Source organism: Rhinatrema bivittatum, chromosome 1, assembly GCF_901001135.1.
Source record: "Rhinatrema bivittatum chromosome 1, aRhiBiv1.1, whole genome shotgun sequence".
In the NCBI taxonomy this organism is placed as follows: Eukaryota; Metazoa; Chordata; class Amphibia; order Gymnophiona; family Rhinatrematidae; genus Rhinatrema; species Rhinatrema bivittatum.
Genome location: NC_042615.1, coordinates 88,974,155 through 88,999,158, shown reverse-complemented (window position 1 = coordinate 88,999,158; position 25,004 = coordinate 88,974,155). Strand labels below are relative to the sequence as shown.

The following is a 25,004-nucleotide window of genomic DNA, read 5'->3' as shown; positions in this document are numbered from 1 at the left end:
GGCATGTGCCCGCCACAAAAGGATCCTCGGTTCAACTCCAGGCTTACTTCAGCCCTTACCTGCGCCTTCAGAACTGTGGACCCATGTGGCAACCGATTTCATGGTTGATCTGCCACTATTCGGTGGCAGCACGGTGATATTGGTGGTCATGGACCGCTTAGTAAAATGGCGCACTTTGTGCCGTTGCCAGGATTGCCGTCTGCTCCACAGCTGGCCCAGCTGTTCGTCCAGCACATCTTCAGGCTACATGGCCTACCTAAAAGCATCCTGTCAGATCGAGGGCCTCAATTTACTGCCAAGTTCTGGAGGGCCCTCTGCCAGAAGTTCGACGTCACCTTAGACTACACGTCTGCTTACCACCCACAGACCAATGGTCTCGCGGAGAGAACCAACCAGACTCTGAAACAGTTCCTTCGCATTTATGTCAACGAGAAACAAGATGACTGGACTAGCCTGCTACCCTGGGCCGAATTTACTCTTAATTCTCATTGCTCCGCGGCTACTGGATCCTCCCCGTTCCAGATAGTATATGGGAAACAGCCACATCCGCCGCTGCCTGTCCCCATCTCTGTGACGTCCCCGGAAGCCCAACTCTCTGCAGACAAGCTACACCGCCTGTGGATATCCACACAGCGCGCCCTGTTCAAGGCCAGTCAGGCGGCTAAAAGGTATGCTGACCAACGAAGAAGATCCTACTCGCCTCTCAGGCCGGGCCAAAAGGTTTGGTTGAGCACGCAGTTCATCTGCCTGAAGCTACCATCAGCGCGACTAGCCCCACGTTTCATCGGGCCGTTTCCCATCATCCAGCAGGTGGGTGCTGTCTCATATCAACTTCGTCTTCCGCCTTCCCTTAAGATACACAAAACGTTCCATGTGTCCCTCCTGAAGCCTCTAGTTTTATCATGGCCTTCCAGTGCGCCTCCAACTCCCCAACCTGTTGCCTCCGAAGATGACCTTACCTATCAGGTCCAAGAGGTCTTAGATGTGAGGAAGCACCGGAAGAAGTGGGAGTACCTGTTAGCGTGGGAGGGCTTCGGTCCCGAAGTAAACTCCTGGGAGCCATTGGCTAACATCCTGGACCGGGATCTACTGGAGCAGTTCCACAGGGACCATCCGGCTATACCCAGGCCTCCGGGGAGACGCCCTAAAAAGGGGGGTACTGTTGTGTTCCACAGCCATGGTAGGCCACAACCGCGGTCCCCTACCTTGCCCGTGACGGCGAACCACCGTGGGAGTCCCGGGGGAAGGCCCTGACTCGAGGCCCGTTGCTCCGGCACGGGTCCTTGTGCTGCTTGCCACAGGAGAAGCCGTCCCTACTCCCCCCTCTCGGCGTCCAGCAGCGACTTTCTCCGCGGAGGAAATCCATGATGGCCACCGCCATCTTTAGGCACAAGGCCGCGCCTCCTTGACAGATTTAAAGGGACCTGATCCCTTTAACTCGCTTCAGCTGTTCTCTCTCAGCCAGAGCAGGGGAAGTATAAAAGGAGACTTCCTCTGCTCATTCCTCGACTTGGCAACTTCCTTGGTTAGTCAGGTCTGCTTGCTTCGGTGAGTTCTTGTGCTTTGGATCCTGTTTCGTCTGGTTTCCTGGTTCCTGACTTCAGATCGGCTAGCGGTGATTCCTGGTATTGGCTTCGGATTGGCAAGCGGTGATTCTCTGGTGTGTGACTTCGGACTGGCAAGTGGTGATCCCTCAGTGTGTGACCTCGGACTGGTGAGCGACGACCCTCTGGCACTTGACCTCGGACTCTTCTTGACCATTGTCTCCAAGAACCCGCCTAAGTCCCAGCGGCCCGGGTCCCTACGGGCTCCTCCCGGGGGGACCGCGGGCTTCCAGGGGTGAAGCTCCAGTCAGCCCTTGCACCGATCTCTCGACCTCTCAAGGGTCCAGCTAAGTCCCAGCGGTCCGGGTCCCTACAGGCTCCTCCTGGGGGGACCGCGGGCTTCCAGTGGCGAAGACACACTTCTCCTCAAACATCTCGACTCCTCGTGTGCCTCCACAGTCGCCTCTGTCTTCAGTGCCGACGGTCAGCTGGTCACATCTTCTGCTCCTGCCTCACCACCCAATGGGAGAACCTTCGGATCTTCCTCCTAAGGTATTCCATCCTCCCGTCGGCCCAAGTGTTCACAAGCCTGAGCATAACATAAATGTTACAAAACAGCTGATGATCAGAATAACATCCAACAATTAAAAACCCATAAAAATTATTAAAAATTTTCCAAATAACAATAAAATATTTCAAAGCAGCAGACACATCACATAATACCCAATAATTAAAATGGCAGTCAATCAAGAAAAATAAACTTTAAAAGCCACCTTTACTTACCCTCTCCAGCTATTTGTTATTATTTGTGATATTTGTGGGTGGATCCTTGGGCCGGTGGCAGATGACCACACCCCCGGGGGAAGATCCTGAGAGAGGCCACCGGTCAGGCTCAGAGTTGGGAGACAGACACACACTAGATCTTTTATTATACTGTATAGTGAACACCAGAGGTGGCAGTAGTGAGCTGGAAGAGGCCGGCTGGGCTGTAGTCCCTCAGTCACTGGAACAGCGATCCCAGGATGGCTGAGCTGTAGAGAAACTGAATATAGTGAGTAGGCAGAGTATGCAGAGCTCAGGAACAGAAGCTGGATGGTAACACTCACACAATAGTCTCTTGAGGTAGCCCAGAGGCTGGAATGAAGTAGGCCCTCGAGGAGCGAGTACCTGGTTCCAGGGAAAGCTCTGAGAGAGAGATGGTAACTCACTGGTGTTGTAGGCAGCGGTGACTTCCTGACAGAAGTTATATTCGGTAGCAGGTCCGGGAACGTGGACCCTCGAGGAGTGAGTACCGGTTCCAGACTGCGACCTGAAAAGTAAGAGAGAGAGCGAGGCCCCCGAGGAGCGGATACCCCTGGTAAAGTCCGAGGAGGCAGAGTAGCAAGGTATGCAGAGAGCGAATCCCATCCGTAGCGATACCTGGAGGAATCCCCTTGCTAACTCGAATAGCTAGCAAAAATGAAGACCTTAAGTATCCGGTGAGGATGACGTCATCTCGGGGACGCCCCTGAGGTTCGTGCCACAGCTGGTACTTGAGTCAGGGCCGCACCGCACGCGCGCCCTTAGGCCTCAGGAGAACATGGCGGAAGGCAGCGTCTAGCCGGTCCAGGGACGGCGGAGGAGGTCAGCAAGATGACGCCGCGGCAGCCAAACTTCCATCAACCAAAGAGGGAGTCGCAAAAGAGGTAAGGTGGGCGGAGTGGAGACATCGGGCAGCGAAGGTCGCAACACTATTCTCCTACTCCTTTCCTTTGCAGGCCAATAGCACACACCAGAAGCAGTAGTGGCTGCTGAAGCTCTGTCCTCACAGTCCTCTTCCTTAGGGCCCACAACCAGTCACTCACACACAGTCTCTGTCTCTCACAGACCAGTCACCACTCTGATCAGTCTCTCTTCTTCACACACACTCCAGTCACCTCGCTGACCAGTCTGTCTCTCACACACAGACACCAGTCACTTCCCTGACCAGTCTCTGTCTATCTCACACCCAACAGTCACCTCTCTGACAAGTCTCTGTCTCACACACACAGACACTAGTCACCTCCCTGACCAGTCTGCCTCTCACACACGGACACCAGTCACCTCGCTGATCAGTCTTTGTCTCTCACACACACACACACACAGTCACCTCCCTGACCAGTCTCTCTCACACACACACATACACTAGTCACCTCCCTAACCAGTCTCTCTCTCACACACACACACACCAGTCACCTCCCTGACCAGTCTCTGTCTCTCACACACACTCACAAATCACCTCGGTGACCAGTCTGTCTCTCACACACAGACACCAGTCACCTCGCTGACCAGCCTGTCTCACACACAGACACCAGTCCTCATTCCAAACAGGAATGGTGGATTATGCCCCATTCTCGACCTTAGGGCATTAAACCGATTTCTCGGAAGATGGTCTCTCTGAGCACACTGATCCCGCTCTTCCTGAGAGGAGACTGGCTGTGCTCTCTCGAGTTAAAGGAGGCTTATGCCCATATTACAATTGTCCCCAACCACAGGAAGTACCTCCGCTTTCTGGTGGGGATGGCACATTTTCAGTACAAAGTGCAGCCCCATGCGACTTCACAAAATGCTTGGCGGTGGTGGCTGCCTACCTCAGACATTGCTTGGTCCACGTCTTTCCATACCTGGATGACTGGCTAATCCAGAGCGATTCTCACTCCGGAGCCCTGAATGCTCTAGCCTTGATGGTTCAGACCTTACAGATGCTGGGATTCATTACCAACTTCCCCAAGTCACATCTCAATCCACCTCCATGGCTGGACTTTATCAGTGCCAGTTTGGATATGGCACAAGTGAAAACATTTCTGCCCAGGGATCGAGCGGTCACCCTCTCCTCGCTGCTACCCTTGTTCACAACAGAAAAAAGGTACCATCCCATCTGCTGCTCCGCCTGCTGGGCCACATGGCGGCCTCGGTCCACATGAGCCCTTGGCCCGCCTCCACATGTGGGACCCGCAGTGGGCCTTGCGGTGTCAGCGGCGGCAGGCATCCCAAAATCTGGACGCACCAATGACGGTCACAGACCCTCTTCATTTCTCCCTAACCTGGTGGGAGGCCCTGTCCAATCTGGAACTAGGACTCCCATTCCAGCCCGCACCACCCCAGGTGACCATCACCACCGAGCCGAGCCTCGGTGGGGGGCCCACACGAACGGCCTGCATACTCAAGGCCTTTGGACTGCGGCCAAGTCCTGCTGCCAGATAAATGTTCTGGTGCTGCGGGCGATCCGATACAACCTCCAGGCCAGGCTGTCCTCCAAAGTCGTACTCATCAGAACAGACAACCAGGTGGTGATGTGGTATATCAACAAGCAGGGAGGTATGAGCTCCCTCCCCCTCTGCCAGGGAGCAATACAGGTCTGGGATTGGACCCTCTCCAAGGGGATGTACCTTCAGGCCACATACCTGACGGGCCACCTAAACACACTGGCGGACCGCTTCAGCCGGTCCTTCCAACCACACAAGTGGTCCCTAATCCCAGCAGTAGCAGCCAACCTATTCCATCGCTGGGGCACCCCAGACATGGACCTGTCCTGCCCTGACATCTTCAGTAGTTCTGTCCTCGACGAGGCAACCTGCACCTAAGGCCTGCTGGCACCGGCACCCAAGGGCTCAACCTGCAGGGAATGAGGGCTGGTATAGGTGAAGCTCCAGCTGGGTTGTTCTCAACAGCTCCACCTGCCGGCGGCGAGATCCATTGGGGGCCATCCCTCAGTGGTAGTATCTTCACTCGTCCTGGTCCAAGGGTCCACAGTCATAACAGAAAGCACAAAACTGCATCCTATAGCTATTAATAAATCATAACTATATTTCTCTGTCATAAGGAGCTAAATTAATCCTTTGTGTGATACATCAAAGTGACTTCCACAAGATTGTCCTTTTACCACTAAATCACCCCCCCCAAAAAAAACCCTTCTTTATGAATTGAAAATCTACATTCCGCTGCAACCCGGGCTCACCCCTTGCCCACCTACACCCCTCGATTCTATATATAATTAACTGATCCCTAGATTCATCATTTCCATGAGTCCCCCCACTTCCCTACACCACACCCGACCCAAACCTATACTCTCTCACTCTTATCCATCTAAATGTCGTTAAATACCGATCCCATCAAGCTCAATTTACTTCTAATTGCCCAACAGCTCATGGCAGTCCAGGGGAAAGTGAAAAAACACTGACCATCTGTAGCCAGTTTTGTAACAATGAAAATAATTTTTTCCAGGTATGATGATAATTAGCTTAATTTTTCAACCAGAACGTTTTCCTACACTCTAACGGGCAGATTTTAAATCGCCCCCACTTATAAAATATGGGGGTTATGTGCGCGGCTGGGCTTTATGCGCACCGCATGCATTTTAGAAGGGGCCTGGCCGCGCACGTAACTCCCATTACACGCAGAAGTGCCGGGCTGAAGAAAAGGGGTGGGGGAGGGGCAGGGCTTGAGTTGCCGGTACAGCAGCCATTTGCCACTGTGCCGGGGAAGTAACTTGCTACTGCTCCTGTTGAGGAGCAAAAGGTAAAATTAAAAAAACAGGGGAAGCTAGGATAGGGATAGGGGGCAGGGAGGAGAGGGAAGGGAGGTTAGGGTAGGGGCTAGAGAACTGCGGAAGGCCGCGATGCATCACCATGCAAAAATTGCATTTTCCACTCCCCCTTGCGTGCGCTGCCCCAGATTTTATAACATGCGCACACCAGCGCCCATGTTATAAAATCACGGGTCCATGTGCGCGCGCTGGGTAGCACGCGCACGTTTAAAAATCTACCCCTATATTGTCACGCCCGCTGATATCTGTTTCCTTTGAAAACACGCCCTATTTTCTTTTGAATTTATTTAGTGTTGTAGCCCTGTTGGCTCTGTTGACAAAATGTTAGAGAATTTCACTACTCTTTGAAGAGAGAATTCCTATTACTGCTGAAATCGGTTTCTTCAAAATCTTGAAAGGTGTCCTTTTTGCTTTACATGTTGCCTCTGGGGTAAAAAGACTATATGCAGAGTCAGAGATTATGACCTAACATGAATAAGATCTTTCTCTATAGGTGCTGTTTGTCCCCGGGAAAGCATTTAACATTGAGAGTTCAGACCCCTCTCCATATGTAAGAGCTTCTTTCTCAATACCTACTCCAGAAGAGATTGATCAAGTGAGTACTGAACACCACCATACCGCTCTATCTGGTTTATAATTCATGGCATAGTAATTTTACTAACAAAAAACAATTATATTTGAGGATTAATGCTTAAAGGCATGTATTGTGATTTGTAACGCTTTAACAAACTATACCGGGGAAGGTATCAGATAGAAGTGCTCACAGTCTCACAGGCTCTTGCCCTATACAGGGCTACAACCCTTCTCATGTATCGGCACTGTTAAATCACGTCATCTACCATTGCCCCATGGTAAGCCTGTTTTATTTGTGTTCTTTATAATAAATCACCAAAAACTTTAATCACCAAAAACTTTTCTTAAAAAATTTTTTAAGAAAAGGTTTTGGTGATTAACTTTTCTTAAAAAATTTTTTAAGAAAAGTTTTTGGTGATTAAAGTTTTTGGTGATTTATTATAAAGAACACAAATAAAACAGGCTTACCATGGGGCAATGGTAGATGACGTGATTTAACAGTGCCGATACATGAGAAGGGTTGTAGCCCTGTATAGGGCAAGAGCCTGTGAGACTGTGAGCACTTCTATCTGATACCTTCCCCGGTATAGTTTGTTAAAGCGTTACAAATCACAATACATGCCTTTAAGCATTAATCCTCAAATATAATTGTTTTTTGTTAGTTGATAAATTTTGAGGCAGTGAGCCGTTTTGTGTAAGATTTATAGTAATTTTACTTACATTTGCAGCATTTAACATTTTACACTAATGTAATCCTCGCTCCATTTACAAAGAGATTGCCTGCAGAGACTGCTGAGCAAGGACAACTTAGGGCACCTTCTGGAAAAATGCACAGATTTGTCTTACGGGGGCAGGATTCTCAAGGAGCTCACACTCAAGGAATAAATCAGACCACGCAGAGTTTTTTCTAAACCAAAAGTAGATTTTATTGAAAAATAAAATCTTAAATTCAGCATACTAAAATAGAAACGGCCCAGAATACAAAAATATATGGCGGTAATTTCAGCAGTCCCAAACACCAAAAACAAATCCTTAAACCACTTGAGTACTGGGATAAGATTTAGGGGACCCCCTTCTACTTCTCCATAAGATGTTTTCTCCTCTAAAAATTCTTGGACTCCAGGAAAATCCTCTTGTTCCACACTACCCGAGGACTGTCCCAGCTTCCTGACAAGGCCTTCCCCTCTTCCTTTGCCTTTGGAATTCTTAAACCTAGACACTACATTCTGTTATGGAAAACAGCCCTCTCCCTTCTTATAGCCTAGTAAGAGCCATAGTCTACAGCTGCCTCTCACCTACTCCCTTCAATGCCAGGTTCTTCACTGAAATCTCAAAGAACTCCCCCAATGACTCACTGAGTCACCATTTATAGACCTCGTCACTGACCCAGCTTTGAGATGGACTTTCCTGTCTCTCCTGAATAGCCTTGGAACCTTCCACTACTGGAATATTCCTAATGGAATAATGGAGAAAAATTAACCCCCTTCTACACTAAAATTATTTCTTGCAAGAGGTATGAAACTAATAGCTCTGGAAACTAAGCAGTACATTTTCAGTAGGGTACTGTTCTTTAATCTGTTGTGTTTTGGCCAGCTGAATTCAAGAAACTTTTAGCCATAACCTAGCAAGCTAATATAATATTAAATTACATTAAAAGTGGATGCCATACTGACAGTGTATTTTGCCAGTGATCAGCAGTGCTGGCAGCAGTGCTCTCTCAGCCTTTCTGCTGGTAAAGATGTGGGATCCTCCAGAGTTATAAATAAAGATTCAATATGGATGGGAGGGAGAGGGATCACTGTCATAGGGGGTTCTCTGATCATTTGGGTACCACAGTTGGGAGGAAGGGAGAATCAGAGGCACTGAGGTTTTTCTGATCAATAGGGTGCTGCAGGTAGGATGGGTTGTTTGATCAACTGAGCCTGCCAAATGGGAGATTACTGGCCCCAGGTATAGGGCATAGTTGGTTAGATTCAAAGCCAACTATCCCACGTGCCTAGGTTTTACCAATTGTTAGGAAGCTAGCGGTGAAAATTAGCACTGGCTGACTTGTTCTTCCCCTGCTTTAACCTCAGCCCCAGAACTGCCAAGAATTTGAGTGGCTAAATGTAGCTTTTCAGATTGAGTACATTTTCAAAGGCTTTGATTTAGCCAATTACCTCTGTAGTTAGGAAGCTAAATTGATTTGAAAATTAAGCCCATAGGGGCGGATTTTAAAAGGAGCGCGAATAGCCTACTTTTGTTTGCGCTCCAGGCGCAAACAAAAGTACGCTGGATTTTAGTAGATATGCGTGGAGCCGCGCGTATCTGCTAAAAACCTGGATCGGCGCGCGCAAGGCTATGGATTTTGTATAGCCGGCGCACGCCGAGCCGCGCAGCCTACCCCCGTTCCCTCCAAGGCCGCTCCGAAATCGGAGCGGCCTCGGAGGGAACTTTCCTTTGCCCTCCCCTCACCTTCCCCTCCCTTCCCCTACCTAACCCACCCGCCCGGCCCTGTCTAAACCCCCCCCTTACCTTTGTCGGGGGATTTACGCCTCCCAGAGGGAGGCGTAAATCCCCGCGCGTCAGCGGGCCTCCTGCGCGCCGGGACGCGACCTGGGGGCGGGTCCGGAGGGCGCGGCCATGCCCCCGGGCCCGCCCCCGGAACGCCCCCGACACGCCCCGAAAACGCCACGCGGTTCGGGCCCGCCCCCGACACGCCCCCCTACACGCCCCCTCCGAAAACCCCGGGACTTATGCGAGTCCCGGGGCTCTGCGCGCGCCGGTAGGCCTATGTAAAATAGGCTTACCGGCGCGCAGGGCCCTGCTCGCGTAAATCCGCCCGGTTTTGGGCGGATTTACGCGAGCAGGGCTCTGAAAATCCGCCCCATACTGTATACCTCTTTTTTTTTTTTTACTGTTTCTTAGTGATACCTTTTTAAAGGATCAATAAAAGATGTTGTAGTGCATGAGCTTTGGTCCCTTCTTCAGATGTAAAAAACATGAATACTGTTTTCACACAGATCTTTAGTCCAATAATAGTTTCACTATTCCCTGTACGTACCCGGATCAGTCCAGGCTCCTGGGTTGTACCTCCCTTCCAGCAGATGGAAACAGAGAAAGTTTTATTGACACTGCTACTTAACCACACGTGCCACCTGCAGTTCCTCAGTATTTGTCTCCAGCAGATGGTAGATGTGTGGATAACTGCAGTTCTGTGACTGAAACAATTTTATTTTTTTCTTTGGAGCCTTCCTCCCGGGGGCTTATTATTTTTTTCTGAATCCTGAGGGGTTCTCCCTGTCCAGTTGAGGCGGGCGGGCTGGGGTTTGGTGACCCCTGTGTGTGCCCGACCCATTCGCCCATGGGCTGTAAATCTAGTGGTCCAGATCCCTCCCCTTCACGAGGCCGCTTGAATGGCTGCAGGCCCTAGGTACCTTTTTTATCTGAGACAGCCTATATGTTTTTTTGTTTTGTGGTAGGCTCTGTCTCAGTTATGGTACTTTTCATTAAAGTTTAGACCAAAAAAAAAAAGAGAGAAACAGTTTTTATTTCTTCCTGAGCAGCAAACCTTCCTCCTCTCTTAGCACTGCGGTAGGTTTGTTCTTGTTTATTTTTTTACTGGCTGTCTCATCGACAGCGTGCAGTGATGGGCCGGGTGTCGGCCTGCCGCGCATGTGGCACAACTCGATCGTGGCTCCACCAACTTGACCCCTGAGCTGCATGTTCCAAGGGAGGGAGGGCCCTTCCAACCACCCGACTGCCACAAAACAGCACCAGAGGTGCCCCGGCATCACATTGCGTTGCTGACCGGCGTGCTGATCCCTTCCCGATCAGCGCAGAAACGGTGACCATCTTGGATTTGCATTCGACCATTTCTGCGCTATCGGAGGGGGAAGAGGAAGCTCCTCCTCGCTTGTCACCGGCCCGTTCCATCTCTGCCCGCAGTTGGGCGGTCTGTGGTGACTTGGAGGATACACTGCTACCGCTTCCTGGTTCATTGCCTGAGAAAGCTGGATCTTTCAGGCTTTTTTCAACAGACTTTGTGCTGCTGTTGCTGCTGCTGCATGAGGCTTATTCAGCTAAGCAGCAGGCAGTTTCTACAGCCAGGGAACCACGGTCTTTAGGAGCCCAGCCTATGGGGGGACGTCTTTTCACCCAAAACAGACTCGATCTAGTCGACATAGCGTCTTTCTTGTGCAGGGCTCATCAGGTCCACCCTTGGCTTTTGGCCAAGGTGGGGGTGGCTCTGATGATTCAGTCGAGGCTCCTATAGTGTCGGAAGACACTCAGATTCCAGGGGTTCTGGCAGACCCAGGAGATCCAGTCTTCGGAGATACGGTTCCAGGGGATAATATGGTGATCCTGCTGCCCGAGGGTGATGACCCAAAGGTGGTGTGTCTTTTTAAGAGAAAAGAGCTTGACGCCTTACTGCTGCTGGCCTTTCAGGTGCTTGGGGTTAAAATCCACACAGGAGGACTATGATTTGGATGGAGCGAATCCGGACCTTGATGGGATGCAGAATCCCCCCACAGCTTTTCCTTATCACAAGTCGGGACAGAAGATGGTGGAAACAGAAGGGGGTCCTCCCAATTCTGGTTTAAAGGTGGCGTGGCTTTATCTGTTACCCGAACAAGCGCTGGAACTCTTTGCTCTTCCTAAGGTTGTTGCGGCTGTATCAGCCATTACAAAAAGAACGACCATTCCGGTGATGGGTTCTGCAGCACTGAAGAATGTTCAAGATCCTACGTTAGAGGTCCACCTCGAGGAGTTTTGAGGTATTGGCCCTGGGCTTGCACGCGTCTATTTGTACTAGTTTTATGCAAAGAGCATGTCTCCAGTGGGTACAACAATCCCAAGAGAACCTCCCCACCTCTGGTGAGGATGCAGACAGGGCCAAGAGAATTGAGACAGCAGTGGCTTATGGAGCAGATGCTTTGTATGATTTGGTTCGTACCTCATCTCACATTATGACGTCTGTGGTTTCCACTAGAAGGTTGCTCTGGCTATGAAATTGGGCAGCGGATGTTTCCTCCAAGGCGCAGTTAGGCTCGGTACCCTTTAAAGGTCGTCTTTTATTGGGTGAAGACTTTGAACAATTGATACAGTCTCTTGGGGACAATAAAGTCCTCAGGTTACCAGAGGATAAGCCTAAGTGCAAGTGGTTTTTTCAGACATGTTCACATTTTCGGCTTGATAGGAGGTCATGGCCATCAAGACCTGTTTCCGGGCCCCATGGGCAGTCCTCTTATTGGTGTCAATCTGGAGGCCAATCCTTTTGGGGGGCTCAAAGGCTCTTCCAAGGTGCTGCCGGAGGGGGTACTTCGGGTTTTAAATCCTCACAATGAGGCGAGGTTGGTCCACTCTGTCATTCCCACTATAGGAGGTCACCTGGCGATATTTTATGATGAGTGGGCCAGTATCACCTAGGATCAGTGGATTCTCAGTATGGTAAGGGACGGTAACGTTTTAAAATTTGCTTGTCCCATCTGCGATTTCTTCCTAATCTCCCCATGTCGTTCATTAGAGAAACATGTAGAAGTTCAAGATACGTTAAACCATCTACATCTCCTGGGGGCGATGGTTCCGGTTCCCCAAGAAGAGCTTCGCAGGGGACAGTATTCCATTTATTTTGTGGTCCCAAAGAAGGAGGGGACCTTTTGCCTGATTTTAGATCTGAAGAAGGTGAATGCTGCACTCAAAGTGGTAAAGGGGATGGAACAGCTCCCTTGTGAAGAAAGACTAAAGAGGTGACGGCTGTTTAGCTGTTATGAATCCGCTGCCCGCAGGTCCCTCCGTGAGCAGGCTCACTCCCCCCTTGCTGCTTCTCTTCACCTGACGCGGCCGGACGCCGCCGTTGGGCCTGCCTATGCGGCTGGAGCCGCGGACTGTGTTCTTCCTGCGGCCTGGAGGCCGCCCGTGCTGCTCCTCTTCGTGCGGCAGGAGCCACGGACCCTTGCCTGCCTTCATCGCGGCTGTTGCCGCCCCTGACATCATTGTGGTCTTCGAGGCCTGAAGGCTGCACCCCCGGGATGGATTAGCGAATGGAGCCCCCCCAGGGTCTCCTGCAGCGGCTGGAGCTGCTGCCATGATCGGGCCTGAGGAGCAGGCCCAGCCCTGCGCCTCTGACGTTGTACGTCGGTGCATGCCGCTGTCCGCGGTCCTGCACAAGCTCCTGCTTCCCTTAGGCGCCGGCGCACGCCTCTGTTCAAGATTTAAAGGGTCAGCCACAGAAATTGTGGCTGACCCCACCTAGGGAGTGCTCTTCCTGTAACAGCCCTATAAAAGGGCTGCTCCGTCAGTCTTTGCCTTGCATCGGAGTTGCTTCACTCTGGAGGCTCCTGCCTGCCAGAGCTCCATCAGGTCTTCTTTATCTTCTCCATGGAGTTCTTGTCGTCTCGTCATGTTATGCCATGTCTTCTTGCCTGAGGTCCTCGTCCAGGTGTCTTGATATCTCGTCATAGATCTTCTGCTTCCTGATGTTCCTAGTTCCTTGATGTCCTGCTCCTGTGTCTTTGTCTTCAGCGCTCCTGAGCCTTCTGGTACCTGTTAGGTCTGGGGTCCCTTGGATGATGTCTTGCCCAAACGTGGACTAGCCTACAGGTGGACTGGTGTCCTGTGCTCCTGAGCCGTCATGTCCTGCCAGCCGTTGGTGTTTACTGCTTTTCTGTGCACTTTCCCTGTGCCCAGAGAAATTAGCGCCTACTTTTGGGTAGGCGCTAATTTCTGAAAGTAAAATGTGCGGCTTGGCTGCACATTTTGCTTTCTGAATCGCGCGGGAATACCTAATAGGGCCATCAACATGCATTTGCATGTTGCGGGCGCTATTAGGTTCGGGGGGGGTTGGACGCGCGTTTTGGACGTGCTATTACCCCTTACTGAATAAGGGGTAAAGCTAGCGCGTCCAAATGCCGGCTAACAGTGCGCTCCATTGGAGCGCACTGTACTGTATCGGCCTGTTTGGCTGTAGATGGACCAATTCGAGTGGGTCATCTGGAGGGACTTTTCTGCCAGGAACCCATATTTTCCAACCAGGCTGCTTGCTTTTGTCTAGTGACCTGGCTTTAGAGAGGCGCAGGGGTTATCCAGAGGCGGTTATTACTACATTGTTGCAAGCCAGGTGAAAGTCCAATAAACTTTGCTATGTACGGGTCTGGAAAATTTTCAAGTCCTGGTGTACCACCAATGAAGTTCGTCCCTTCAGGTCATCAGTCTCTGACATTTTATCCTTTCTGCAGGATGGTTTCACCAAAGGCTTGTCTCTTAGCTCACTTAAAGTGCAAGTAGCGGCTCTAGGTTGCCTTCGTGGTAAGATTGATTGTTATTCTTTTTCTGCACATCCAGACATCCTTTGCTTTCTTTGAGAGGCGAAGAATTTGCGTGCTCTACTTCGACAAGTTTGTCCTTCCTGGAATCTTAATCTTGTCCTCAGGGGTATATGTGAGGATCCTTTTGAACCGCTTCGGAGAGTGACTTTGAAGGACTTGACTATTAAGGTGGTTCTGCTAGGAGGATTTATGAATTACAGGCGCTGTTGTTTCGTGATTCATTCCTTCAGATTTCGCAGTCAGGAGTCTCTTTGAGAACCGTACCTTCCTTCTTACCAAAAGTGGTCTCTGCTTTCCACTTCAATCAGACTGTGGAGCTTCTGGCCTTTCCCGGACTGGACACGTCTACTCCTCATGCAAGGGAACTCAGGTTGTTAGATGTCAGAAGAACTTTATTGCTTTACCTCAAGGTAACAAAAGACTTTAGGAGGTCAGATCATCTCTTTGTTCTGTGGAGCGGCCCGAAGAGGAGTTTTCAAGCTTCTAAGGCTACCATTGCTCATTAGCTTAAGGAGGCTATTGGTTCCACCTACATTCTACGAGGCCGACCGGTTCTGGAGGGGTTACATGCTCACTCTACGTGTTCTCAGGCGGCCTCGTGGGTAGAAGCTCAGCTAGTTTCTCCCCAAGAGATTTGCAGAGCAGCAACTTTTGCTAAACACTATCGTCCGGATGTGGGCGAAACAGGCTCCCCATCTTTTGGCGAAAGTGTCCTGCGAGTGGGACTCTTCAGGTCCCACCCTGTCTAGGGAGCTCTGGTACATCCCAGGAGTGTGGACTGATCCGGGTACGTACAGGGAAAGGAAAATTGGTTCTTACCTGCTAATTTTCATTCCTGTAGTACCACGGATCAGTCCAGAACCCACCCAATTTATTGAGGGGGAGAGTCATCCACTCATTCAGGTTTTTATAGCTAAGAATATTTTCAAATATTCATGTTTTTGTAACTGTTTAAAAGTTGAGACGTTTTTCCATTTTGGTGTGTTTGGCTTGGATATAGATAAATACTGAAGTGGCATGTATAATTAAGTAGCAGTGCCATTAAACCTTTCTCTGTCTCCATCTGCTGGAAGTGAAGCACAACCCAGGAGTCTGGAATGAGTCGTGGTACTACAAGAACGAAAATTAGCAGGTAAGAACCAATTTTCCTTTCCTCTAGGCTCGCAGGGGTCCATATTCAGTAGGCCGATTAGTGGACAAGTAATCCAGCTACAGTTAGCCGGATAACTTGTCCCATATATTCAGTGGGAGAAATGTCCTGCTGAATATACCAGCCTAAAGTTATCTGGCTACATATAGCTATATATATATATATATATATATATATTGAATATATATATATATATATATATTGAATATAGCCAGGAAGGTTTTAGGTTATGTAGCCTTGTATGGAAGGATAACATGCTATTTAACTGGATATCTTGAAAAGATATCTGGCTAAGTAGCCCTGTCATAAGCAATCCCCCAAAAACAAATAGGGTTAGCGGCCCAATCCCTTCCCTCTCTTTCCCCAACATATTATACAAAGGCCCTGTTGGGCCGTGCCAACAGCATCTTCAAATTTATTGTAATCGTTTACAAATTACCAGGGCCTCCTGTCCCGGTTTTCAAAAACTGACTCCTCTCCTTTTTCAAAAGCTGACCCCTCTCCTTTTTCTCCCACCCACTGGTCCCCCTTTCCCCCGACCCTTCCCATCCCCATATATAACTTATTTCAGCTAGCCGGGAGTAAGGGATCACTTAAATTTGCATTAAGCTTATGCTTCTAACGCTGCCTCTGTCAGATCAGCGCTGGAGGCACTGGGAGCAGGGCAGAGGGTCCCTCACTCCTTGCTAGCGAAGGATATTCCTCTCTCTACAACAGCGATATACTTGTGCATTATGTTTAGCCAGCTCTGATTTTTATGAAATCAAGGCTTTTCTTTTTCTAGAACAGGGCAATAAAAATCATTAGACTAGACATCTAGGACATGGCGCAAGTGATCTGAGCATAAGAACATGCCATACTGGATCAGACCGAGGATCCATCAAGCCCAGTATCCTGTTTCCAACAATGATCAATCCAGGTCACAAGTACCTGGCAGAATCCCAAATAGTAGATAGATTCCATGTTGCTAACACCCATGAATAAACAGTAGGGTTCATCAAGTTTCCATATAAATTAGGATGTACAAACTATAGAAGAGCTTCATGAAAGGAATAGGAATATGTATTGTTATTAGGATTTGCATTTTTAATCTTAACAATATCATTATTGTTGTTACTACAATTCAATTATATTTAGGTAAAACAAAGAGTAAAGAGGTGAGTGAGTTAATAGATGAGCCAGCATCAGAACACAGAAGTCCTCACTCCTAGCCATCTGGTCTGAGCTGTGGCTCATGCCTGTTCTCTAGTTCTGAGCATTTCCCTCCCTGATTACTTCCTTTTTGGTTTTGTTTTGTTATGTTAGGGTTTACAGCGGTTGGCTTCGGTCATCAAAGAAAATATATGAAGAGATGAAGAAAAGAGTTAGCAACACTCATCTGAAAACCACCACTTACCGTAGAAGTGTACTGTAGAATGACATTTAAACATTGTATATCTTGATCAATGAACGGAATTATTTTCCCCTGGTGCCAGAGTGAAATTTGCATAAACTGATCCCGTTGGAGCAGTTCCATGAAGAAAAAAACGTGACTAAAGTAATAGTGACTGGCAAGTATGGTCTGCATAGAAATGTGTTATGTACTAGAAAAAAAATTATATTACCTAATTACCCCATTTGGGTGATCCAGTCTTTTCAGACGCACATACTTCCCTTCTGTTGGGGATGATAAAAGCCATCTGTGATTGTCTGAATCAAGTCCAAAGTGTCTGAACTGAATGAGCATTCTTTTATTAAAATATAAATAAACTAGATTGCATTATGACGTGTTGCATTAAGGGGTTAAAAAGTAGAAATATACAACAGCGCCATTGCTGTTAAAAATGACTGGACCAATGACTATTCAAATAGGGATGTGCCTGTGTAAATATTTGAGTGTGTCTGTATGTGAATGAAAGGCCGAACTGGAAACATTCTAGCCAGGTTTTAACAATATAATGAACCAGTATGTTTATCAATATCACCACCAAAGTTTAAACTTCTAGAAAGTATCCTAATATATAAAAAGCAGATTTATATGATAGTTATGGTATATGTACAGAAACACACAGTATAGGCTGTGCAGAAATATAGACATACTAATAATCTTAACTCCTTTCTCTAAATAACAGCTCAAAAATAACACGTAAATTTTAAGGAAATTTATATCATTAACTGCCTTATACGGACCTTCATACTTGTACCTCATTGGTTGCAGCAATTTATTTGTTACAAATGTAGAGCCATTCCGTATAATCATAGGTCCACCATTTTTTCATGTGTTTTTTAATGTAGCAAATAAAATCAAATCAAAATGCTGCAAATCCCTATTGATCAGTCCCTGTGGAGCAACGTTGCTGCATGTTGAAGAGCTATTCCCCTGAGCCAAGAATTTTTTCCTATGACTGAAATTTGAAGAGTGATCCCTTGGAGCAAGAATCGTGTGGCATTCCGAAACACGGACCAGGTCAAGATCCTTGACACATGCATGATAAAAGCTCAGTGTTTTGTAACATTTGATTTTAAGTCTGAATAGATATAAATATGCAACATAAATGTATGGACTGATCAGCATTTTGATTTGATTTGATTTGCAATATAAAAAAAAAACATAAAATGAATGGCTCTGTGCTTGTAGCGAAAATATTGCTTGTAGCCAATGAGGCACATGGAAAATGTGCACCTTCAAAGATGCCACGGAATATATATTTCCAGAAGTGCCACCCTGGACAAGGTCATTCCCATAGTAAATATTCTGAAGGATAAATTAGAGGATTTATGTGAAGAAGAAGGACTGAAAGCAGAGGTGTTGCAGTTAGTAGACTACTTGCAGTAACAGATGCAAAAGAAGTTGAAACTACAGGTGAAAGACAGTATGGACCTCTGGTCCCAGGGTCTCATGTACATAAGAACATAAGAAATTGCCATGCTGGGTCAGACCAAGGGTCCATCAAGCCCAGCATCCTGTTTCCAACAGAGGCCAAACCAGGCCACAAGAACCTGGCAATTACCCAAACACCAAGAAGATCCCATGCTTCTGATACAATTAATAGCAGTGGCTATTACCTAAGTAAACTTGATTAATAGCAGTTTATGGACTTTTCCTCCAAGAACTTATCCAAACCTTTTTTGAACCCAGCTACACTAACTGCACTAACCACATCCTCTGGCAACAAATTCCAGAGTTTAATTGTGCGTTGAGTGAAAAAGAATTTTCTCCGATTAGTCTTAAATGTGCTACTTGCTGACTTCATGGAATGCCCCCTAGTCCTTCTATTATCCGAAAGTGTAAATAACTGATTCACATCTACTCGTTCAAGACCGCTCATGATCTTAAAGACCTCTATCTTCTACATGAAGAAGATGCTAATGGCTAGGGTCTAAGAATAGGAACGCCAGAGGAAGAGGCACAATAGGGATACAGTACAAGAAAGATTGGTTACCCCAGATAGTAGTGTGAGTACAAGAAGCACCTTGTCCGCTACCACTTTCTCCCCATCTAAGTACACCATACCTACATTTCCTTCACATAACACTCTCTCCTAACACAGCCATAGACCCCTGCCCACCCGACAGTGGCATAACCAGAACTGATTTTTTGGGTGGGCACAAGGTTAATATAGGTGGACTGTAGGTATCCCTACTAGTTGTACTCTTATTGATAAATAATGCCTTAGCATGCACCCTACAATGGGTTTCTAAATAGTCTGCAACAACTGCTATGCATCATGCCTGAAACTTTTACATGTTTTGCCTCAATTATTTCAAGCACTTACCAGCATTAAAAATCCTTACTAATGCGTATTATTTTATATTTATTACAGTTTATTAATGCACAAGAATATCATGTAAAAAGAAAAGAAAATAAACATCAGATCCAATCAATCATGTAATAAAACAAATACCAATATATTCTTTCATGAATCCTCTTTGCAGAAAGACAAAGATCATCATAACTACAATAAAATAGCAATCATCAGAACAGGTGCAGAACAGAGCTGGGACAACAGGAAATTCAATTCATTAAATTCTGGTGTCACCTCAGCAAAAAATATCCCTCCATTGCTAAACATTTTGTGAAGTAACACAAACCCCTGCAAAAAAAGAGATATCTAGAAACTTGCCATACCATACAATCACAGCACTGACTCTCAGGACTCAAATAACAGCAACTTTATGAAAAAGTACTAATGCAAATACTACACCAGGCTCTAGAACATTAATATACCACCTACTGGGGTAACAAATCAAGCTAGACTGCTACAGAGAAACTACATGCTAGCAGAAATATTGCACCTCAGTCGCACACAGACAAAACAGAGATCGGCCCTTATCTAATATATAAATAAGGGCCTACAAATTAGAAATAGAAACATGCAAACAAAACCCAAATAGAAAGCCTGCAAAACCAGACTCTGAAGAGTGGAACTCTAAAGAAAGAGCAAAATATAAAAAGATAAGAATTGCACATTCCAAAAGATAGCATATTCCAATCACTAAAATTTCAAATTTTTTTTAAATCTTTGTCTGATCTTTGTATTTTTCTAATTGGTTGGTCCCAGTCTCTATTTTCCCACTTTTCACTTGTCAGTCTTTTCCTAATTCATTTTCAGGGTGTGTCTTCTCTTTTTGTTTCTTCTTTCTCCTCTTGTCTCCTTTCCTTTCTTCCCTCACACACACACACACAGAGGCTCATGCTTTCTCTCACAGACTCTCACACAAAAGCTCTCACTGTCTCTTGCTTTCACACACACACAAGTTCTCACTCTCATACAAAAACACACCCCGGCTCCCATTCTTACATACACACAGACGCACACCCAGGTTCCCATTCTTATACACACTGTTAGGTTTTGAGTGAACCCTTAGGTGGTAGTGTCTCACTATCAGAGATGGAACCCCTCAGAACCATCAGGAGTTCTACTTGAATTCAACTGTCTTACCTTAGTAATGACAGCTGGCAGGGCTTAGAAGTCCTGAAGCAGGCGAATGGTCCACAGGCGGTAAACAGCAAGTCCAAAACCAGGCGAAGGGTCGAGGGAGATGGCGAACAGCAAGTCCAGAACCAGGCGAAGGGTTGAGACAGAAGGAAGAAAGCAAGTCCAGACGCAAGTGAAGGATCGAGGCAGGCAGCAAACAGAAAGTCCAGAACCAAGCATAGGGTCGAGGCAGGCAGTAAACAGCAAGTCCAGAACCAGGCGAAGTCAGACTCAAACTGCAAAGGAAACAGGAACAGAGACACCAGGGACACAAGGAAGGACCCACGAGGCATGGACAAGGAGCAACCGGGAGACAAGGAGAGCATGGGAAGAGAGCAATACTGAGCGTACTGGACGAGCAGAGAAAACAGACTCACAGAAGCCCATTGCTGAGGTGAGAAAGAATGGCCCCTTAAGTAGGGTTTGTGGCGTGCAAGCACCTGCTGTGTGGACAGAAGGGAGTTGCTACTTCTGCTGCTGCTGTCGGTAACTGCATTTAGAGTGGCAGGGAACCACCAGCCGGGTAAGTCCTGCGGCGGGGTCACATTCTGATAGCACCTCCCCTGCAAGTTCCCCCCTCCCTGTCTCCAAGGTCTGAGATTTAATGGAAAATGTTGATGAAATTTGTGGATAAGTTGAGGGGCTTGAAAACTGTTGGCAGGCCCCCAAGTGTTCTCCTTGGGGCCATAACCTTTCCAAGAAATGAGGTATTGCAATTCTGTCCTGTCGTAGAGGATCTCAGCCACTTCATATTGTGTGCCGTCTTTGAGAATCATGGGTGTAAGTCTCTAGATGGCCAAGACAAAACAGCAGGCTTGAGGAGAGACACATGGAATATGTCGTGGATTTGAAACATGGGTGGTAGTTTGAGGTTATATGCCACATTGCCAATCCGTTGAACTACTTGAAAAGGACCCACAAAATGAGGAGCGAATTTCAGCGAAGGCATTCCCAATCAGAGGTTATGGGTACTAAGCCACACAAGTTCCCCTGGTCGGAATTGCGGAGCAGGACATCGCTTTTTATCAGCCTGTTTATTGGATTGAGCAGTAGCCTGTTTCAGGAGTTGATATGTGGTCTTCCAAAGATTGTGTAGTTCTTGGCTAACGAGACTAGCGGTGAGGCAGGTTGATGATATGGTTATTGGCATTGGTACCCGCAAATGTCATCCAAAAACTAGGTAGAATGGCGAGATCCCCATAGCTTGGTTAAAATGATTATTGTGACACATCTCTGCCCAAGAAAGCAAGGAGGACCAGTTGTCCTAACGTTGGTTCACGTAACATCGCAAAAAGGTTTTCAGCGATTGCTTTATGCATTCTGCTAATCCGTTTGACTGAGGGTGCTAATGCCAAAGAGAAATCAAGGTGGATTCCGAACTTTTTACAAAAGCCCCTCCAGTAACGGGCAGTAAACTGAACCCCATAGTCAGTCAGGATGTGGTGAGGGAGAGCATATAGACGGAACAGGTGTTGGACAAACAATTGTGTTGGACAAACTCAAGATTGACATTCAGGTGTTTCAACAATTAAAGGAAGAGTTCATCAAGGACCCTTGCTTGCGACACCCGGATCCCACCCGACCCTTCATCGTTGAGGTGGATGCCTCTTCCTTAGGGGTAGGAGCAGTCCTTCTGCAACCTGACACCAACGGGAAATTGGTTACCTGTGCATATTTTTCTTAAAAGTTTTCATCTACAGAAAAGAATTACTCCATAGGAGACAGAGAGAACTTCTCACAATTAACTTGGCATTGGAGGAATGGCGCCATATCCTGGAGGAAGCCAGGCATACCCCTAATCGAACCAGCCTACGATTACCCAGTTTGTATTGTTTCCTTTAGAAGGAGGAAGGTCCGTGATAACATCACTGGCAAGGTGGATCCAGGATTCCTCAGGGGCTGATAATGGTTGGAGTAGACCCCAGGGACGAGCCTGAGGGCTCTTATTAGCCGCACATGTAGGACAAAATCCCACATATCTTTTGACATCTTTTTCCACTGAGACCACCAAAAGTGTCGGAAGAGGAGCCCCTTGATACATTGGAGTCCAGGATGACCAGCAATACATGAGTCATGGGCCCACCGGAGGACCCGTTCTCACAAACACTTGAGAGCTACCATCTTCCCCACGGGAACCATCAAAGTAGTAGTGTTAGGAATCTGATGCATGGAGTTAGGAATCTGATGCTAGGAGATAGCAATCTGTTATTGATCTGATGCCTGATGGGAGGAGCAATCAGATAGTAGTTAGCAATCCGTTCGGGATCTGTAGTTATAAAGAGAGGGTGGATCCTTGGACCAGTGGCAGATGACCACGCCCCCACCACGTCCCGAGAGGGACCACCGGTCAGGCTCAGAGTTAGGAGACAAACACACACTAGTTCTTTATTAGACAGTATACTGAACCACCAGAGATGGCAGTAGTGAGCTGGCAAGCCTGGCTGGCTATAGTCCCTCAGATACTGGAACAGCGATCCCTGGAGGCTGAGCTGAAGAGAGACTGAGATATAGTGAGTAGGCAGGGTATTCAGATGTAACACTCACACAATGTCCCAATGAAGCCCAGGAGCTGGAAAGTATAGGCCCTCGAGGAGCAAGTTCCTGGTTCCAGGGAAAGTTCAGAGAGAACGATGGTAACTCACTGATGTAGCTGATATAGTTGGTAGTGAAGACTTCCAGGCAGAAGAGTATACGAAGTAAGTCTGTGATGAGGGCCCTCGAGGAGCGAGTACCGGTTCCAGACTGTCACCTGAAAAAACAAGGAGAGAGCGAGGCCCCCGAGGAGCGGGTACCTCTGGTAAGTCCGAGAAGGCAGAGTAGCTTAGACAGACAAGCGAGTCCGTTGTCAATCCATGTCCATGTCCGTGTCTGTGTCCATGTTCTTGCTAACTCGATGTGTTAGCAAATTCCAAGACCTTAAATATCCGTCGCGGGTGACATCATCTACACGGGATGCCCCCGAGGTTCGCGCCAATGCTGGTACTTCAGTTGGGGCCGCGCTGTGCGTGCACCCCTAGGCCTCCAGGAAACATGGCGATTGCAGCGTCAAGCCGGTCCGGGAACGCCCGAGGACAAGTGACAGGAGAACGCTGCGGTAGCCAGTCTTCCGCGGACGAAGAGGGAGGCACCAGAGAGGTAAAGAGGGCGTCGGGCACCGACAGATACAACAGGAAGCAATCATGATTCTGGCTGGATCAATGATATGACGAGGTGGGTCAGGAATTTCATCAGAATCAAAACTTCTGGATAGGGCATCAGCCCGCCAGTTCTTCTCTGCTGGATGAAAACACAGATTGAAGTTCTCACTGAAAAATAGGGGCCACCGGGCTTGTCATGGATTCAGCCATTGGGCATGAGAGAGATATGCCAAATGTTTATGGTCAGTATAAATACTGTATGCCTGGCTTCCTCCAGGATATGGCGCCATTCCTCCAATGCCAAGTTAATTGTGAGAAGTTCTCTGTCTCCTATGGAGTAATTCTTTTCTGTAGATGAAAACTTTTAAGAAAAATATGCACATGTAACCAATTTCCTGTTGGTGTCAGGTTGCAGAAGGACTGCCCCTACCCCTAAGGAAGCGGCATCCACCTCAACGATGAAGGGTCGGGTGGGATCCGGGTGTCGCAAGCAAGGGTCCTTGATGAACTCTTCCTTTAATTGTTGAAACACCTGAATGTGGAATACAGATGGACTGTGCTTCTAAGATTGTTTTTTTTTTTAACACTGTCCATGCCTTGTACACTCTTAACCTTTATAGCTGCACCTTTCAGTTTTTTTTAAACTATTTTTCTCATTGTATCAAATTTTTCCTTTTGAAGTTTAGTGCTAGAGCCGTCGATTTACTTACTGTCCACCTTTCAGTCATTAATTCAAATTTGATCATAATATGATCACTATTGCCAGCGGCCCCGCAACCATTACCTCTCTCATCAAATCCTGCACTTCACTGAGAATTAGATCTGAAATTGCTCCCTCTCTCATTGGTTTCTGAACCAATTGCTCTATAAAACTGTTATTTATTCCATCCAAGAACTTTATCTGTCTAGCATGCCCTGATGTTTCACTTACCCAGTCAATATTGCAGTAATAGAAATCTGTCTAGTCCAATAGGTGTTTTGCGAAAAATAAGTAACAATGGTCCATAAATATAACTCAAGACAAGCAATTAAACAGCAAAGAATAAATAATTCCAGGTTACAAAATATTTATTAGATCATTAGTCCCCCAACACGGAACCGTGTTTTGCTAGGGCTGCATTGGGAGAGACGAGTCACATGTAATATAATATCATTGGCAATGCACCATTGAAAGAAATCTCCCTTTCAATCATGTCTCCATATAAACATCAAAATAACGTGAGTATTTATGGATACTCTATAAATAAGGATTAGATAGTGTAACCACATTGAGCAAAATGCATGTGAAAGGAGAGTTCAAGGATTTCCAAAAAGCTAGGTATACCACTCAAATATGCATGGATGAGAAAGTTTTGTATCAAGAAGCCACACAAGGTGGCAGTGTAAACAAAATCATTCTGCCAAAAATAATATTGCTCAGTACTTCCAGGAGATCATCTGAGAAGAGGTCAAGGAGTTGACCTCTTCTCAGTTAAACTTCTCAGTTAAACTATTATTTTAAGTTATCATTATGTTAAATTGTCTACCAGTTATACTGTTCCATATGTTCTACAGTTCCATGTAAAGCTCCGTTCTCTGTTGAGCAGTTCTTTGTTCTATGTAAACCGGAGTGATTTGTAGTCCCTACAAGAACTTCGGTATATAAAAATTAAAAATAAATAAATAAATAAATAAAATATGCAATGAAAACTTAGAAATATTGGAAAAGGGGTTTCAGCAATTTTAAATGCAGCCGGAGCTGATACAACCCATAAAAATTCAATTGTGCATT

At 47.1% G+C, this 25,004-nt stretch overlaps 1 protein-coding gene across 2 annotated transcripts in view; it reads left to right on the top strand.

Annotated features, from left to right (window-relative positions):
* AADAT (aminoadipate aminotransferase) overlaps positions 1–16,900 on the top strand; it is a 146,828-nt gene extending 129,928 nt beyond the window's left edge. For both annotated transcript variants that reach the window (XM_029575044.1, XM_029575132.1), the window contains exons 13-14: positions 6,602–6,703; positions 16,444–16,900. In XM_029575044.1, the coding sequence (XP_029430904.1) occupies positions 6,602–6,703; positions 16,444–16,485 (144 nt within the window). In that variant the 3' untranslated portion in view covers positions 16,486–16,900. The remainder of the gene's footprint in view (positions 1–6,601; positions 6,704–16,443) is intronic.
* The last annotated feature ends 8,104 nt before the right edge of the window (positions 16,901–25,004 follow it).